At 39.6% G+C, this 18,562-nt stretch overlaps 1 protein-coding gene across 5 annotated transcripts in view; it reads left to right on the top strand.

The window, feature by feature from the left end:
- The window catches only part of NNT (nicotinamide nucleotide transhydrogenase), a 97,075-nt gene that overhangs the window by 43,120 nt on the left and 35,393 nt on the right, over positions 1-18,562 (top strand). For all 5 annotated transcript variants that reach the window (XM_059173936.1, XM_059173934.1, XM_059173935.1 and 2 more), the window contains exons 8-17: positions 1,385-1,518; positions 1,803-1,994; positions 2,874-3,027; positions 5,904-6,065; positions 7,048-7,158; positions 8,369-8,514; positions 9,745-9,940; positions 12,481-12,714; positions 13,852-14,012; positions 16,359-16,538. In XM_059173936.1, coding sequence (XP_059029919.1) covers positions 1,385-1,518; positions 1,803-1,994; positions 2,874-3,027; positions 5,904-6,065; positions 7,048-7,158; positions 8,369-8,514; positions 9,745-9,940; positions 12,481-12,714; positions 13,852-14,012; positions 16,359-16,538 — 1,670 coding nt within the window. The remainder of the gene's footprint in view (positions 1-1,384; positions 1,519-1,802; positions 1,995-2,873; positions 3,028-5,903; positions 6,066-7,047; positions 7,159-8,368; positions 8,515-9,744; positions 9,941-12,480; positions 12,715-13,851; positions 14,013-16,358; positions 16,539-18,562) is intronic.

Below are 18,562 nucleotides of genomic sequence, written 5' to 3' on the forward strand. Positions count from 1 at the left end.
GTACTATATAAAATACCCCTTTGTACCTTTACAACCATTTTTTTCCACATATGCTACAAATCTTTATTTTTCTTTTTTTGAATCACATGTATTCCAGCCAAGTGGATTGAAAAACAGATAATTATAGTGCAAATTTTATTTTATATTTATTTCCATTTATAAAATCAATAGTGGTCTTCCTAAAATTCTGTAAACAGAGTTGAAAACTTTCTGAAAGAGGAGACAATGATACTTAGGCTATTAACTCTCTACTTTTCTACTACCAGTCTCACACGTTTATTTCCTTTGTCTTTTGGCTAACCCATATATTGTTTCGTGGAACTTGAGCATTGTAATATACTGATGGTGTGGGCCCTGTTGAATGTTACTAATATAGGTTAGGTTGAAAAATCTTAACGTTTGGTGCTTTATCTTCTATGTAAGAATCAGTGAGTGAATTTTTTAAAAAATATTTTATTTATTTGACAGAGATCACAAGTAGGCAGAGAGGCAGGCAGAGAGTGAGGGGGAAGCAGGCTCCCTGCTGAGCAGAGAGCCCGATGCGGGGCTTGATCCCAGGACCCTGAGATCATAACCTGAGCTGAAGGAAGAGGCTTCAACCCACTGAGCCACCCAGATGCTCTGTCAGCGAATGAATTTTAAGTGTGAACTATCTCATGGCTAGAGTGTTCTATGAGAAGAGTTCTTTTCTGTTTATCTACCAGTATATTCTGAGCACTAGTATAAGGCTCAACTCACCAGAAGCAGAATTAACAGTGTGCAGAGGGAATAAAAGTGTATGCGTGATTCTCAATTCTAATCCCAAATTGGGATTTCCTATTGTTTTCATTTCATGGCATTCTTCTGTCCATCCTTGAAGTTATCCGGTGTTAAATGAAGGTAGATTAATAAAACATGTGGGAAAGTCTGGTGAAGTTTGTTAAGATGTTTGGAAATATTTAATTTAATTAAATTAATATTTAATTTAATTTAATTCATAAATTATTATTGAATATTCCCTTGACAATTGTGATCTTTATGAATTGTCCAATTCAGATACACGTATTTTCCTTAATAGCTTACTATATGCATTTAAAAAGAGATGGGCCAAATGTTTGTGTTTTCATGAGTGCCCTTGGATGTAAACCCGTTTGGAAGAACAGGGTTGCGTGAAGTAAAGGGCGAGATCCCTCCTGCATGTTGACTTTGCAGTTCCTACTTACTACGTTTCTTCCTAGGAGGATGACCAGTTTCGCCGGTGTGATGGACTTTTGGGGTATCTTGAAAGAATTAAAATTTCAGATGTTAACATTTTTGAGTGTCCAGAGACAACTATAATAATTAGGAAATAAGAGTTTGAAGAAAGCATAATATAATTTGTGCTGTTCTCTTTGATTTTTATCAGGTAAAAAAGCTCCAGTTTTATTTAGTAAAGAGATGATTGAGTCAATGAAGGAAGGTTCAGTTGTTGTGGATTTAGCTGCTGAGGCTGGCGGAAACTTTGAGACCACTAAGCCAGGAGAACTTTATGTCCATAAGGTATAGCAAACAGCTTCTTCCGTGTATGAACCAACTCCCATGTATTTAGTGATTTGTAAGGGAATGTTTATTCCTTTAAGTATTCAGAGAAACTGAGGCCTGAAAATTTTTAAAATTAAAAACAGGTATATTTAAAGCTCTTTTGAAATCTGTATTTGTTTGTGAGATGTGTATATATTTATAAAGGTATGTAGTTTTACAACTTAGCCTTGGCTATGGCGGAAACGTGTTCTAGAAGGATTGTGAAGAGATCGACCTTTCTGACTGTAGTTTTGTTTATGTAGGGAATTACTCATATCGGCTACACAGACCTTCCCAGCCGAATGGCCACGCAGGCCAGTACCTTATATTCCAACAACATCACCAAGCTCCTGAAGGCCATCAGCCCTGACAAAGATAATTTTTATTTTGAAGTGAAAGATGACTTCGACTTTGGTACGATGGGTCATGTCATTAGAGGAACTGTAGTGATGAAGGTAAGGGAAGACACCTGTTCCCTCCTGCGTTTTCATTAAAACTGTGTTTTAAGATTTCTGTTTTATGGAAGGATCATATGCTGGAACTGAGATAAAATCTAATAAAGGGTTGATGTGTTGGGTTTATACCCATAAAAAGTGTTTAGAAATGCAGAATGATTTAAAGAAAAACATCACAAAGGCTTACATACACGTGAACTCATCCAAAATATGCATTGCTTTTGAAAAACAAACAAAACAAAAAACCGGAACTGAATAAGGTAAAAGTTAAACTTTCACCTTGCCACCTATCTCCTTTTAGGGAATTGGTCTATGTTTTTTCCATATATGTGCATATAGAAACTATCCATGCATGTGTACAAACATACTGTATTTATATACACATACATATTTTATAAAATAAGTTAAAGTGACATGAATTTATTTAAGATTACTTTTTTTTTTTTTAAAAAAGCTTTTATTTATTTATTTATTTGGCAGACAGAGATCACAAGTAGGCAGAGAAGCAGGCAGAGAGAGAGGGGAAGTAGGCTCCCCGCTGAGCAGAGAGCCCAATGCAGGGCTTGGTCCCGGGACCCTGCGATCATGACCTGAGCCAAAGGCAGAGGCTTTAACCCACTGAGCCACCCAGGCGCCCCATTTAAGATTACATTAAAGAGGGACTGGCTGGCTCAATCAGTAGAGCATACTGCAACTCTTGATCTCAGGGTTGTAAGTTCAAGCCCATGTTGGGTGTAGAGATTGTTTAAAACTAAATCTTTAAAAAATATATGTTTAAAAGAAGCCTCCCCCCCACCCCCAGCACAGTCACTATCTTCTGTGTTTTTGACATGCAGGACTGACTGTTAAAAAAATGTCTGTTTTTCTAATTTCTCTTAGGACGGTGAAGTGATTTTCCCCGCTCCCACCCCAAAAAATATTCCTCAAGGTGCCCCAGTAAAACCAAAGACAGTGGCTGAGCTGGAAGCTGAGAAAGCAGCTACAGTCACCCCCTTCAGGAAGACGATGACTACGGCTTCTGCATATACAGCTGGTGAGAGCCCCATTTATGAGGATGGGGTCCTGATGGTTTGGATTTGTAAGAAATGCATTAAGTGTCAAAATTAGTGAATGAGATTCTGTTGTCCTCCTTTGGATTCCATGAGGAAGTGGGCCTGTTAGAAGCAAGTTTACGTAAACGGGTTACTAGTCTCACCTCCGAGGCCTTGGGGACCACACTGATGGCTGACCCCAGAGACACAGGCACTTGCTAGATATTGGAATAAATGTGTGTGAAAGCATAGACGGGCTGTTAATGCTTTTCTTTCACAGAAAACACTTAAAATACAGCTGTTAAGAGTTTCATCTTACATCAAATATATTGGGTAGTGATGTGTGTCAGATTGTGTTGGTGCTAAGTGCCTATATATGTGGTTATTTATTTATCTTTATGAGTTATAAAACATCAGTTATGATTGTCTGCATGTTGGGTAAGACTGGGGAACCACATGTTTGTGGTGAAGAATAAACAGTAGGAGACAGGTGAGGCCCTTGGTTCTTTGTCGAACATCCTAAGTTCTTCACCTAGTAACAAATTTCAGTTTTGAAATTTTCATTTCTTTAAAATTTAACACAAATTCTTTGACTTTTTCATCTTTAGGAAAACATTAAGCAGTTGCTGTAAAATAGTGGTAAATATTCATTCTGGTTATGAAGTGTTAGAGTCTGAAGTATGGACATTTGGTTTTTAAATTGGTTTCTCTCTCATCAGATGAATTAAAATTATTTAGATCTACTTGGAGCCAAAGCAAAAACAAAACAAAAGCAAGCTATAAAGAATTAAGGACCATCAGCAGGCACATAATTCTTGTAGCCTCAGCATTCTCCAAATTCCCCTGTGAGCCCAGATGTTTGAAAGAGAAAAATATAACTCTTCTTGAAGAAAGAGCAATTCTCAGCAAGATGACTGAAAGCCTCTGGTTGTGGACATGGTGAATAAATGGGGCAATGTCCCTACTTGCACTTGCTTGTTTAAAAAAAAAAGAAAGAAAGAAAGAAAGAAACCAGATTATTATATTGTACCTGGAGAGGATTCTTGGGAAGACTGTAAATTTCCATTTCTCTTTGCGATTCGTCAGGAAATACAGTGAGGCACATATGATGTTTTATTTTTCTAGGTTGCGCTTTTGTTTGTTGAGGTTTATTGTATTTTAATAGATTTGAAATTAGCATATTTTAGTGAATAAAAGAATGGCCTGATACTTGTTTTTCTTTACCTTAAACTTTTTCCTTTATAATAAAAACAAGTATTTTTCTTTTATGTGTGTGTTAGGAATCTATTTGAATAGCATTCTCCAAAGAATATGATTTGCTTTCTTTTCCCTTTCTTTTTTTTCTCTGCCTTTCTCTTTCCTCTGTTACAAAGACTATAGAAATACATTATTATTATTAAATATACTATAGAAAAGATACTAGTTTACTAAAGAGTTGATTAAAAAAACCTTTACATAGGTGATTTTTATCTTAGATGCCCAATAAAAAATGGACTCCAGATTATGATAATTTAGTGCTGCTTGATTAATGTGCTAGTTTAATGAATGCTAGGCATTACACTAAATACTTCATATACTATTTACTCTCTACAAAACCTCAGTGAGGTGGGCATATTATTATTTTCTTTTTCCAGGAGAGGACAGAGAGGGTTGATAATTTTACAGATGATGATACTATGCCACAGAGAAGTTACTGTGGCACAGAGAAGTTAAGTAACTTGCCTGAGATCACACAGCTAGCAAGCAGCAGACCAACAGTTTGAACGAGGCAGTCTGGCTTATGAAAACATATTCTTAACCACAACTCTATATAGCTTCTCTGATGTTTAATTAGAGCACAAAACAATATTCTGTCTCCTCTCCCTCCAGATGGTCAACAGGCCATGTATTGGAACCCTGGGCATTTTATATGTGGTAGAGGAATATAAATTAAAACTGCAGTCTTACTACATGATCTAAAGTAAAATTAATGTCAATTCTTAGATGTTCTAGCTGTGCCACTTATAAAGAAATACTTTGTATCGAGGGGGAAAAAAGTACCTTACTCAAGAAAGTTGAATTCCAGCTCCCTGGTGCCCCCTTTGCATTCTGTTTTTACTGACCACTAGGTAACCCTTCCTTCTGTTGCAGAACAGCAGTCCACATGGTTGCTATTAGGAAAGGCAATAATTAAAGATGTATGTTCAGAGCTGACTGCTTGTATTCTGCACATTCTTAATTTAATTTGTTTTTTTTTTTTTTCATTTTCTTTGTAAAATCCTGTTTGCTGACTTGGTGTTAAGGCTGGAGCTGAGTGCCCCGGCCAGCAGTCCAGTCCAGCTTCAGGAGCAATTGCAAAACTCCTGTCCCGGGGGTGGAGGGGGTGGAGGAGAGGCCATATGTTTTGGGGAGGTGCTGGAGTGAATGAAATCCTTCCTACTCTTTTAAAATCCCTCTTCCTCAGCCAAAGCTGAGTGACATGACATTGGCTTCAAAACACTCCTGCCTTATAAAGGTCATGTCTTGCCCAAGTAGAAAATGCTTGGGTAGATCCCATGTAGGTCTCTAATTCTGGGACAAAAGCACTTGTATACACATGTGGCACTGTCAATGAAAGTCAAAACAGGGGAGAGGACAATGGGGAAATTGTTATTAAGGTGACTCATAAATTTCACTAGGTCTTTACAGCTTATTTTATTTTAGGTGGTGGTGGTCAGGAAGCCGAGTTTTGTTCGTAATCCCTTTAGCTTCCCCTGCCCCCCATTGTGAAATGTGTAAAAAAATCTCACTATTGGAAGACACTGGCTACAGAATGTACAAGCATTGACTATTTCACATTTGTGTGTGCTTTTAATCCTGAGATAATTGGATCCCAGCTCACACTCTTCTCTTTCTGTAGGTCTCACTGGGATTCTGGGTTTGGGCATTGTGGCGCCCAATTTAGCCTTTTCCCAGATGGTGACCACTTTTGGCTTGGCGGGCATCGTGGGCTACCACACTGTCTGGGGAGTGACCCCTGCTCTCCACTCACCGCTGATGTCTGTGACTAATGCAATCTCAGGTTTGCTCTTCTCTCGTTTTTCCCTCATTTTAAGTTTTCATGGGCTTATTCAACTTTCCAGTTGCTTTCAATGAGGTTTCCAAAGTCTTTATTTACAAGTTGTATGGCTTGGCCTCTTGAGGTGGGTGGTTTGGGCTCCCAGAGTGGGGAGGGCAGGGCTAGAAGTGAGGGTCCAGCAGAGTGAGTGTGTCAGGCCTTTGGGCTGCTCACATTCCAAGCAGTGCAGAGCCATTGTTCGTTCTTTCGATTGTAATTTCCTTTAAAGAAAGGATTCCTCTGATATCACAGAATCGTGCAGCATCGTTTAGGGACTAGTCTTAGATTCATCTAAACATTCAGCGGTAAGCAGGCCACAGCTGTCGTCAGATTTACTGTGAAGCCTTTGGAACAGGAACCAGCTGGCCAGCCAGGGAGGCATCCGCTGAGCCTCACACTGTGCTGTGAGTCTTCGCAGGGGTCCGTGTCCACACAGCTGCCCAGGAGCTCTTCTCTTTGGCCCCCAGAGATGCTCAGATCTGAGGTGGGAGACCCACCTCGGACAGTCGGGTGTGGGGCCTGCCCTGGCGTGGAGGCCTCGTGCTGCCAGTGCTCCAGACACAGCCGCCGGGAGGCTCTGCAGGGATCGTGGCGAATTCCAAGGGGCAGCGTGTTCTGGAGCGCTCAGAGTCCTGGCTTTGCCCTCCTCTGTTTATAGTTCATGCATAGCTCCATCCAGTTCAGAAGCTTATCTCCCCACGCCGCCTTTTTATCTCTTGTCCAATGACATGATCGGTTTAGATCTTTATCGGGCGCACAGAGCTAGAAAGTTAAAGGAAGTCCAAAGTTTTATGCAGAAGAAGTTTTAACTCTTGGCCCACAAGCATACTCCAGTGATGTTGGCGCATGAGGACTTTCTCTGTTGTGCCTGTCCTTGTGAGACCCTGTGACATTTCATTTGTCCTTGTCTCTACAACCATTCACCATCTTGATTCTTTCTTCCTAGGGTTGACCGCAGTTGGTGGGCTGGCGCTAATGGGAGGCCATGTGTATCCTTCCACAACCTCTCAGGGCCTTGCCGCTCTTGCTACATTTATTTCCTCAGTCAACATTGCAGGTACGGTACTGAGAGAGTCCAGAGTGCTATTAAAAAAAAAATTATTTATTTGCACAAGTTCTAGACCCAGAGTGGGGCTCGAACTCACAATCCCAAGATCAAGAGTCACATACGCTTTCACCTGAGCCAGCCAGGTGCCACCCCGGCTTGAGTGCTATTTTTTTTTTTCTTTTAAAGATTTTATTTATTTATTTGAGAGAGAGAGAGGGAAGGCATGAGTGGAGGGGAAGGGAAGAAGGGAAGCGGGAGAACTAGTTTCTTGTCTCACAGAGTCAAATGAATCTTGCCAACAACAGAGAGTGAATAGAGCATTAGAAGTTCATTAAGTGAAGACACAGAGAAAGCTCTCGAGAGTGAGGGGTTCCTGACCGGGTTGCCCTTGAGTGCTATTATTAATGGGGACATGAGAAGCAAATATCAATCCATACAGAATAGACATTTGGATTTTTTTTAGACATTTGAATTTCAAGAATTTGATTGTGCCTTTAAACATTGTTTTACTCAGACCATGAATGCGCTCTGTGAAGAAAAATCATTTTGCCCACTTGTAATTTTTAGAAACTGTTTGATAAAAGAACACCCCCTCCCTCAGTGCCCCAAAATAATAAATAAGCAAAATGATTGTCTTGCTGCAAGTTAACTGGGAAGTTATTGAATGCATAGTTTTGAATTAAGTTAACTTGTAGCTATCACCATAACATCTGTAAATGAGTATACTGTTAGATAAAATTTTAGCCTTTGCCTTATCTTAGCTTGTGTTTCTGAAAACTGAAAGCCTAGCACATTACTTGGGTAAACTCATTTGATGCTATGTTGTAGCCGAAAAATTAATTGATGGCTCAAAGAAATCTGGTGCCTGTTGATGTGGCATTTTTTTTTCTTTTATCACTTATTATAGGTTTAACAAAACAGAATAACTTATTCGAAAAAAATACTGGCCTTTGATCTTTTGCATTCCCAAGCTGTCTGAATGCCTGTTTACTTGTAGTCATGCAGAAATAGTTGGAAGTTTTCTTCCTGAATATAAGGTTTCCTGCCTTCAGTGAAACTGGCTTGAGTGTTAGAATGAATTTTAATTTTGAGGTTCTAAAATGTTATTAATATATTTATCCCTTGGTGATCAAGATGTCTTTAAAATGGAGAAATTGCGCCAGTTTGAAAATCATGTTGCTCAAAATACCTCTTTCTGTTTCATATTTACTTTGATAAGGCGGATTTCTGGTGACCCAGAGAATGCTGGACATGTTCAAGCGTCCCACGGATCCCCCAGAATTCAATTACCTGTATCTGCTCCCTGCTGCTACCTTTGTTGGAGGATATCTGGCTGCCCTCTCTAGTGGTTATAACATTGAACAAGTAAGAGACTGTTTTGAGAATTTTTATTTTTGCCACCGTGTTTTCTTTCCCACTAGTCAACATCATCATTACCCAAATTCAGGCTCCACCAAGCAAATACAATAACTCTAGAAACATCTTGGTCAACTAGAGCATTCCTGTCCCCTAAGAATCAAGACCCTGGATTCTAGAAACGGATTTGCCTGCTACCTGGATGTGCTAATGTGGGTTTACCTGTTTGTCCCTCAATTTTTCCACTTGTAAAAAGTGTCAAAAGTTTATTTTGTACCTGTATGGATTGTTGTGGGGATACAATGAAATAATTGGCAAGAGAATCTGAAAATTTTCTGTTAAGTACTGTTAGTCTTTTTCCTACTTTCTTCTCCTACAAACTCAGTGTATCATCTCTTGTAACCAGGAGATGTTATGTCAATGCATTTAAAAAAGATAGTGTAAAAATGAGTGTTAAAGAAAAACAGAAATAATCAAGTTGAACTTTGAAAGTTCCATGTCTCAATGTGATTATAATAGAGACTCAACTTTGTCCTGAACACAGTATTTTTTTTTAATCACTTTTTAATGACTACTGGGAGATTGCAACTGACAGCAGAAAGAACATGTCTCCCTTGGTTTCTGCTGTTTCCAACATTTCTTACTTGTTGAGTGAACAAAATCTTTTTTGAGAAGAGTTGGAGTGGTATGTCAGAGAGACCCTCTGAATCCTGCAATTGCTATTTTCTGATCATGTGACCTTGGAAGAATTATGTAACCTTAAGTTTTGGTTTTCTCTTTTGTAAAATGAGGATGATAATTCTTTCAACTTCCATGAATCTCATGGGACTGACTTGAGTAAAGTGGATGTTATGGTCCCTGGCATTTATAGCATCAGGGGTTGGCTCCTTTACAGCGTTTGGTCAGGTCTGGTTCCCATTATAACTCTGTTTAAATTCAGGTACTTTTTAATGCATTCATGCATGCTAACCAATCCAATCCACCCCCCCCCCCCCCCAGTTTCATAAATGGTATAATTGCAAGTACAAATTAAGATATTTAATTTGTTAATTTTCCTAATGGATGGAAACATGTATTGAAACATTCAAAGAAGAAGAAGTCCTACTGGTCCCTTCATTGTCTGAATTTAAAATTGTTCTTACGAAATCGTGTTTCCTCAAGAGAAGTTCTCCCTGTGGTAATAGACTGGATGTTTTGATAGTCTTTCTTTCTCTCTTCTCTTCTCTTTCTTTTAAAAAGATCATGTATCTGGGCTCAGGTCTCTGCTGTGTTGGTGCCCTGGCCGGCCTTTCCACCCAGGGAACAGCTCGTCTTGGCAATGCATTGGGCATGATTGGGGTGGCTGGAGGCCTGGCAGCCACCCTCGGAGGCCTGAAACCATCCCCAGAACTGTTAGCTCAGATGTCTGGAGCAATGGCTTTGGGCGGTACCATTGGTAAGCACTTGGTGGAATTCTGCCTTTATGGGAACACATGCCCATTTTTTAGCTCACCCTTTTGACATAGTTGATCTACCTTCTCAATGTTGATGCTTTCAAATGTTTATATTTTAATGAGAATTACACCAACTATGATTGTTCACCAAAATAAATACATTATACACAAATTATATTATTCATAACTTTCTAATTTGTTAGTTTTTTTTTTCTGTGCTCTTGAGATTACCTATATTATAGCTGTTTTTAGACACGTTGTGTGAAGGTGGGCTTTTTTCCATCTCTTCCTAACTCCATCTTTAATGACATACATTGGTAGCTTGAAATTGACCATGGTGGTTACATTTATACCATGGAATTCAACAAATGTTACAAATCTGGGTTTCATTTATTGTTTCATTGATTGTCTAGACCTAGAAAGAGATGGAGTAAATATTAATAGTGCAGCTTAAACGTAAAAGTGTGCTGCGACTGTAGCCATTACTTCGTAAATATCACCAAAAAATGAGCAAATATTCTTCCAATATTTGAAAACTATTATCAGAGTCGGGGTGTTGCTCACACTGTTGACAGTGAGTGAGGTTCTCACCTATATCTTGTTTCACTTTTGTCTTGTTAATGCAAACAAAAATGTCAGCCAGCGTTCCCGTGGGAACTACACTCATTTCATCAGTTGCAAACACTAGATTGGTAACAGATTGAAGAGTTTGGCAAAAGTCAACAAAAACACCCCGTGAAAGTCAGTTGGCAATATGGAGTTTACCATAAAGAGTATCATATATTTTATTATTTGAAAATTTTATGCTACTTTATATCATTCAAAACTCAGGTACACATTTATATAACCACATGTTTTTATCCAGAGAAGCTTGTGGTATATTTACCAGTGTAACAGTAGCTTTAGGCCTCCTTTCATACTCCCCTCCCCACCCAAGCATTGTGTCCTTTCCTGATGGTCCCTGGAGAGGAACAAGGACAATGCGCTGTAAGCTCATGGCAGGAGGACCTCTATACAAGATCTTAGCAGATATTCTGAGGTGCACCCCTTCTCTGTCACCTGCCTAGAGCCATGTAGCTCTTTCACAGGCTCCTCATTTGAATATTAACTACCCAGGGATTTGCATTTCTTTACCTTTGGACAGGGCTCCCACTCACCCACCTGAAAGCTCAGGCTTTCTGATTCCAGCTGTTTCTCCTGTGCTCAGGAGCAAGGGGTAGGTTTATGGAGAAGAGCGCTTGGGTTATTCATGCTGTGGGGAGAATGGGAAGGTTTGGTTGGAGCTTCAGGTAATCTGAAGAAGTGTTCGGGAGTGTTTGCAGGTTGTGATGGAAAAGGCATGTGTTAATGTTGTATGTGTGAGTTTTTGGAGTTGGACCTTGGTTAGGTGTGTTGAGAACACCTGCTATTTTGAAAGGGTACATAATCAGTGTCCTTACCTTCTCTACAGTCCCTGTAAGAGAATATTTACCCCAGACTAGGAAGCAGATAAATACTTTTTAGGGGCAAGGATGGAAAACCTTAAATGTGGCCTTTTTTTTGAAAAAAATTGAGGTATAATTGGGGCACCTGGGTGGCTCTGTCGGTTAAACATCTGACTCTTTGATTTCAGAATAGATCATGATCTCAGGGTGGTGAGATCAAGTCCTGTACTGGGCTCCATGCTCAGTGTGGAGCTTGCTTGGGATTCTCTCTCTCCCTCTCCCACTGCCTCTTCCCATATGCATGTGTTCTCTCCAAAAATAAAATAAAAAATATAAAATTGAGGTGTAAAGTTGACATAATATATTAGTTTCAGATGTCCAAAATAATAATTCTGTATTTGTATATATTGCAAAGTGATCACAATAAGTCTAGTAAGCATCTGTCACCATAACATAGTTGCAGAATTTTTTTTCTTATGATGAGGACTTTTAAGATCTACTCTCTTAGCAACTTTCAGATATGTGATACAGTATTATTAGTTACAGTCAACATGCTTTATATTATATACGTATGACTTCTTTTATAACTGGAAGCTTCACCTGTTTTGCCCACCTCCCATCCCCTGTCTCTGGCAACCACCAATCTGTTCTCTGTATCTATGAGCTTGGTTGTTTTTTGTTTTTTGTTTTTTTAAGATTTTATTTATTTATCTGAGAGGGAGAGAGAGAGAGAGAGCAGGGGGAGGAGCAGAGGGAGAGGGACAAGCAGACTCCCCACTGAGTGCAGAGCCTGATTCAGGGCTCAATCCCGTGACCCTGAGATCATGACATGAGCTGAAACCAAGAGTTGGACGCCTAACTGACTGAGCCACCCCGGTACCCTGGTTTTTTTTTTTTTTTATTTTTAGATTTCATAAGTGAGATCATATAATGTTTGTCTTTTTCTGTCTGGCTTATTTCCCCTAAGCATAATACCCTCAAGGTTCATCAATATTATTGCACATGGTAAGATTTCTGTCTTTTTGTGGCTGAATAATTTTCAGGTGTTGGCTTTATTGTTGTCCCTTCTCAGAGGTCTGTTGAGTTTTAATTCCTCTTTGACCTGCATTTCCCAACAGGACTGACAATTGCCAAGCGCATCCAGATTTCCGATTTACCTCAGTTAGTTGCTGCTTTTCACAGCTTAGTAGGCTTGGCAGCTGTGCTCACTTGCATAGCTGAGTACATTGTCGAATATCCACATTTTGCCACGGATGCAGCAGCAAATCTCACCAAGATTGTGGCCTACCTCGGTACTTACATCGGCGGTGTCACGTTTAGTGGCTCTCTTGTTGCCTATGGAAAATTGCAGGGTAAGTGATTCCACGTAACAAAGGAACAGCTGTTGTTCAGGGGACTCAAGGGTCCGTTTCAGTTTCAGAAAATGGCTTCACGGTAGAACCGTTAGGTGAAGAATTTGTATAGCACTCGGAAATACATAAATACATAAACATACAAATTATGAGTATATAAAAGATTGCTTTCCTGAATGATCCTTACAGATCTCCTAAACGTGGAAGCTGTTCTTCTGCAGACAGCCAGTGGAGGAAATAAGTGCACAGAAATTTGTGTAGAGGGACCAGCTGACAATTGATAATACATGTGAACAAAACTCTGCCTTCCTCAACCCTTAGTTAGAGATGCCTGTTCACAGAAATGAACTTGATACATTTTCCAGAGTAGAGAGAAGCTTGTTGAATAGGTTTGTGTGATCACCATATAGTACTTATTTTGAACACAGACACATTTTTCGGCTCTGGCTTGCCATCTTCTGCAACTGCCGAGGTCAGCCATGAGATTAGAAGTGGTGGGGGGGAGCCCTCCAAATCTCACAGAGGCTGTTTTCAGTGTTTTCGTGAATAATTGAGTCTATAGAGAAACTAGTTTGTGATATAAGGATCTGGTCTTTGCCTCTGAGTAATCAAGCCATTGAAATTAAATAGAGAACTTCCATGAAACTTAAAAGTCACAAAAGAACTTCAAGCCTCCAGTGCTCTTGTCTCCTGCTTTTGTTTTCAAAAACAACTAGCAAACCAGGGCTCTGCTCCCTTGGGCTCAGTTGATAGAATCAGAAATGTGAATGTGCTAGGACTCTGTTTTGAAGTTTTAAATAAACGAAACCACACTTAACAACTTCTGTGTTGGTCATACGGGAAAAATGTAATTTTTTAAGATGCTAGGACAAAGAGTAAAGAAATTGTTGTATGATCAAAGTAAAGAACAGTTAAGTTGAGCCATACTTTTCCTACTTCTGTTAACATTTGTTACGTGTAAGAGCCCTAATTTGCTTTTATGTTTCAGGACCTTTTTTTCCCCCTGATACTTAATTTTGATAGTTTAGGATTAAATGGCGTGCACTTAAGAGTGTGTATGTGTGTGTGTGTGTGGGGGGGGGTGGTTGGTGTTCCATGACATGTACTGGCTTCTGATGGACTTGCACTTGGTCCTAGGTATCCTGAAATCCGCCCCTCTCCTTCTTCCTGGAAGGCACTTACTTAATGCAGGCCTGCTGACGGCTAGTGTGGGAGGGCTAATCCCATTCATGTTGGACCCTAGCTTTACCACCGGCCTTACCTGTCTGGGCTCTGTGTCGGCTCTCTCTGCTGTCATGGTAAGAAGTTGGGCAGAAGGAACACCCTCAGTGAGGAGCTGAGTGCGGTCTAACCATGTCTCTAGCTCTTCAAGACCCTCGATGCAATAAACATGTCTCAGAGTGATGTTACACGTTCTTCTTTTTAGAATCTGGCTAATACAGGAAAGTGTAAGAAGGAAGCCACTCTTTCTCTCCACCGAATGGTTCCTTTCAAAGTTGTCAGGTGACACCTTTAGTGCTCTGGGGTGGATCACTGGATGGATGGGAATTTTAAAAAGCCAAGTGTTTCAATTCTTTTCATTAGGTGCCTACTTACTGTGACAAGGCCCACAAAACAGTGCTTTGGGTTGTATGCAAAAAGGATCAGATATTCCTTGAGCATTAGTTATGCTCATTTACTGGAAGCTGTGGTACCAAGTTAAAGAATTATATAAAATGAGATACATTAATAAACCTTGTGTGTTCAGTGGGGGAGGTCAGGGAAGCCTTAATGATCAGTGTGGTCCTCCTCTCCTGCTCTCATTTTTGTGTTTAGTATATTGATACACACAGTGTTCTCTAGTTGTCTGTGTCCCCTAGTTGTCTGTGTCCCCCAGTGAAACATTGTATTGTATCAGTGTATAGTGCTTTGCAAAACAGCTGTTACCCATGGATTCCTTCATGTTTGCCTAGCCTGGAGTCCACATTGTAGACAGGGTATGTGTTTTAGGTTTTTATTTTTTCAAAGGTCTTGTTTATTTATTTGACAGAGAGATGAGGAGAGGGAGAGAGAACATAGGCAGGGGGAGCAGGGTCCAGAGAAGCAGGCTCCCCGCTGAGCAAAGAGACTGGTACAGGGCTCGACCTCAGGACCCTGGGATCACACCCTGAGCCGGAGGCAGATGCTTAACCAACTGTGCCACGAAGGTGCCCCATGTTTTAGGTTTTTAAAATAATTTGTATTGCTTAGCACAAAATTAGACATACAGTAATTGCTTATCAAACACATACTGGCTGCTTGGCTCAAGATTTACAGTGTTAAAAATGATACTTATTTTTATGTAATGCTGAGAGGCCTGATTTTGGCAGAGAAACTTTTTAGAAATCTGAAAAGTAGGGGTTCCTGAGTGGATCATCGGTTAAGTGTCTGATCTTGATCTCAGCTCAGGTCTTGATCTCACGGTTGTGAGTTTAAGCTCTATGCTGGGCTCCGCACCAGGCATGCAGCCTACTTAAAAAAAAAAAAGAAAAGAAAAGAAGTCTAAAAAATTAACTTAAAATTCTTTCTATTGACTGCTGACAGTCCATTTTTTTCCGGTGTATGTAGCACTGGTTTTTGTTTTATTTGAAACAAAATAAAAATGGTTTTGGTATTTTTTTAATCCAGTAAAGCATAATGTCTCAGAATAAACTAACAGCATAGAAAAGCAAAACTTTAAGAATTACCATTTTTGAGAAGAGATGAATTTGATATTTAAGAGGTACTTTGTGCTTGTATGAGAATGAGTAAGATAAAATGTTTTGTGGACTATTTTAATGGCTTTTGACTTCATTAAGTGGTACATGAATGCATTCACATCTGAAACTCAAAATACATAGGTAGATGTATATGGACTAAAAAGCAAAAATCTTTCTCCCCATCATTCTTTCCCATTTCCAGGGTTTGGTGATTTGGAGTTGCATTAGAGAGACTTTGGATTCTGTTATATTCCTCCAAAGAGTATTGATCATTACTTTTTACCTGTTTTTATAGGCAGCTAACTTGGCTGCATTCAGATTTCAGATCTGGCTCCCTTATGGTGGGGGCAGCTGAAACCTGAGATTACTTTATCCTTCACAGGTTTGCTTGGAGTCAACCAGAGTTTTGGGCAGAGTTCATACATAAAATTTGGGGCTCCCTCTTCTTTTGCCTGCCCCTCCACAATTTCCCTTCTCACTTTCCAGCTGCCATAGTCACCCTAAGTCCTATCCTTGGATCTTCAAACTAGCAAGACTATGAGCATATATTTTGGATTTAGCTATTTCTCTTGGCACCACTTGGCCTTCCCTTACGTTAACACCGTAACATCAAATTCACTTGATGCTGTTACTTTTTTTCAAGTGCAGACCCCTCTCTAGTTTCTGCCTGCTTTTCGTCACTGCCTGTTAGGGATTTAGGGTTATTCCCGGGGGTGGGGGATGGAGAGGAAGGTGGTTTAGTGCTTACCTGTGTTATATCTGTGGGAGAAGTGATCAGATGGGAGGCACTTAGTCATTACCAGCCATGGAACTTCAAGGTGAATACATTAATTGGAAAACCAGAATGATCAAAAACCAAGATGTCCAATGTCAGAGGTTTTATTTTTATTTTATTAATTTTGATTTCCATGTTGGATTTCATCCTAGGGCGTGACGTTGACAGCGGCTATTGGGGGTGCGGACATGCCCGTGGTCATCACTGTGCTGAACAGCTACTCAGGCTGGGCCCTGTGTGCGGAGGGCTTCCTGCTGAACAACAACCTGCTGACCATCGTGGGGGCGCTCATCGGCTCCTCGGGGGCCATCCTGTCCTACATCATGTGTGTGGTAAGAAACTGGTGTTCTGAAAATAGGGATCTGTTTGTTATTTTACTTGCAGTCAAAAACCACTCTGTCGGTTCTTATTTTTCTTCAGTAGAGATGTCCGAGTGTTTCATTTGAATAAATATGTAAGACTGCTTTTAAAGTCCCCAAAGTGTAGATAATTAGGAAAATTAAATATCAAGCTAAAAAATTGGGCTCCATCTGGAGATAAGCACTTAAGATTTTGGTTTATTTCTTTCTCTTCTGCTTCTCTCTGTATTACATATCTGAGTATTTACTAGTCTGATCATATTGTATACTGTTTTTAGATTTTATTCTTTTTCTTTCTTTTTTTTTTATGTTCAATTAGCCAACATATAGCACATCATAAGTTTTTGATGCCGTGTTCAATGATTCATTAGTTGCATGTAACTCATGACCTGAGCTGAAGGCAGAGGCTTAACCCACTGAGCCACCCAGGCACCCCAGCCCCTTATTTTATAATTCAGAATTCATCATATATATATTAATTGAAAATCTCTTTGTAAATTGAATACTGAAGTTATCTTTTTATAATAAAAAATCAGTTTTCTTTGGCCATTTTGTAGAACAAATGATTTGATAGCCCCAAGGAAGAGGTTTTAAAATAAATCTCCCAAGTTGTTCAGGAAATTTGGAAAGGGGGGTTTGTGTCTCCTATTTCAAAAGTTTCAGGCGTTGGGGTTCTAAAAAACAAATGTTATAAAGAAGGAAAAATTTATTCAGTTGTATTAGACATAGTTTTCTCTAAAAATGAACTTTTAAAAAAGCTTTTTGTTTTAATTCCAGTATAGCTAACATACAGTGTTTTATTAGGGTTGGGTGTATAATATAGTGATTCAGCAATTCTATGCATCACTCAGTGCTCATGATGATAGGTGCCCTCCTTAATCCCCATCACCTACTTCACCCATCCTCCCCCCAACCCACTTCCACTCTGGTAAACATCAGTTCTCTGTAGTCTGTTTCTTGGTTTGTGTCTTTTTCTTTCCTTTGTTTTGTTACTTAAAACTCCACGAATGAATGGAATCATATGGTATTTGTCTTTTTCTGACTGACTTATTTCACTTAGCATCTAAAAACGAAATCGGAAGGGGAGACAAACCATGAGAGACTGCGGACTCTCAGAAACAAACAGGGTTTTGGAGGGGAGAAGGGTCGGGGAAGGATGAGCCCGGTGGTGGGTATAGAGGAGGGCACATAGTGCATGGAGCACTGGGTGTGGTGCATAAACGGTAAATTTTGGAACACTTTAAAATAAAGTAAAATAAAATAAAATAAAATAAATACATATATATATATATATATATATTTAATTTATTTGACAGAGAGAGATCACAAGTAGGCAGAGAGGCAGGCAGAGAGAGAGATAGAGGGAAGCAGGCTCCCTGCTGAGCAGAGAGCCCGATGCGGGACTCGATCCCAGGACCCTGAGATCATGACCTGAGCCGAAGGCAGCGGCTTAACCCACTGAGCCACCCAGGCGCCCAAAATAAAATAAATTTTAAAAACACGAACTTTTACACTTCATTTGACTTTGCTTCATTTGGTGAATTAGAATGACCAGCAGGGGGCAGCAGATTTTCATTATTACTTTAACTTGTGGTTGGTCAAAACTCTGATTTTAAAATTAAATGGGAGGATTTGAATTTTAACAAAGCCGGTGGCATACTGATATGGAGAGAGCTGAGGACCTGTGTCTAGTTCTTGGAGTGTCATCACAGGTGCCTTCTTGCCTTTAGTGTTTTTTTCTTAAATGGTTTTACTTAGGTATTTGTAGTATTTCCCAAATTTGTCTTTTTTATTTCCTCACCCCTTCTTCTTCACCTAGTTTCTTTTATTATTGTTGGTTATAGTAACTACAGACACTTACAGTAGCAGTTCTATGGCAGTAACTAGAATAAGGTAGTCAGAGGCACTTGCTGAAAAGACTTTCTCCTGCGTGTATTTCTGTAACTATACCCTCTTTCTCTTATTCTTTCCTTTCATATTTCTTGATCTGTTATCTA

Source organism: Mustela lutreola, chromosome 5 (genome assembly GCF_030435805.1).
Source record: "Mustela lutreola isolate mMusLut2 chromosome 5, mMusLut2.pri, whole genome shotgun sequence".
Lineage (NCBI taxonomy): Eukaryota > Metazoa > Chordata > Mammalia > Carnivora > Mustelidae > Mustela > Mustela lutreola.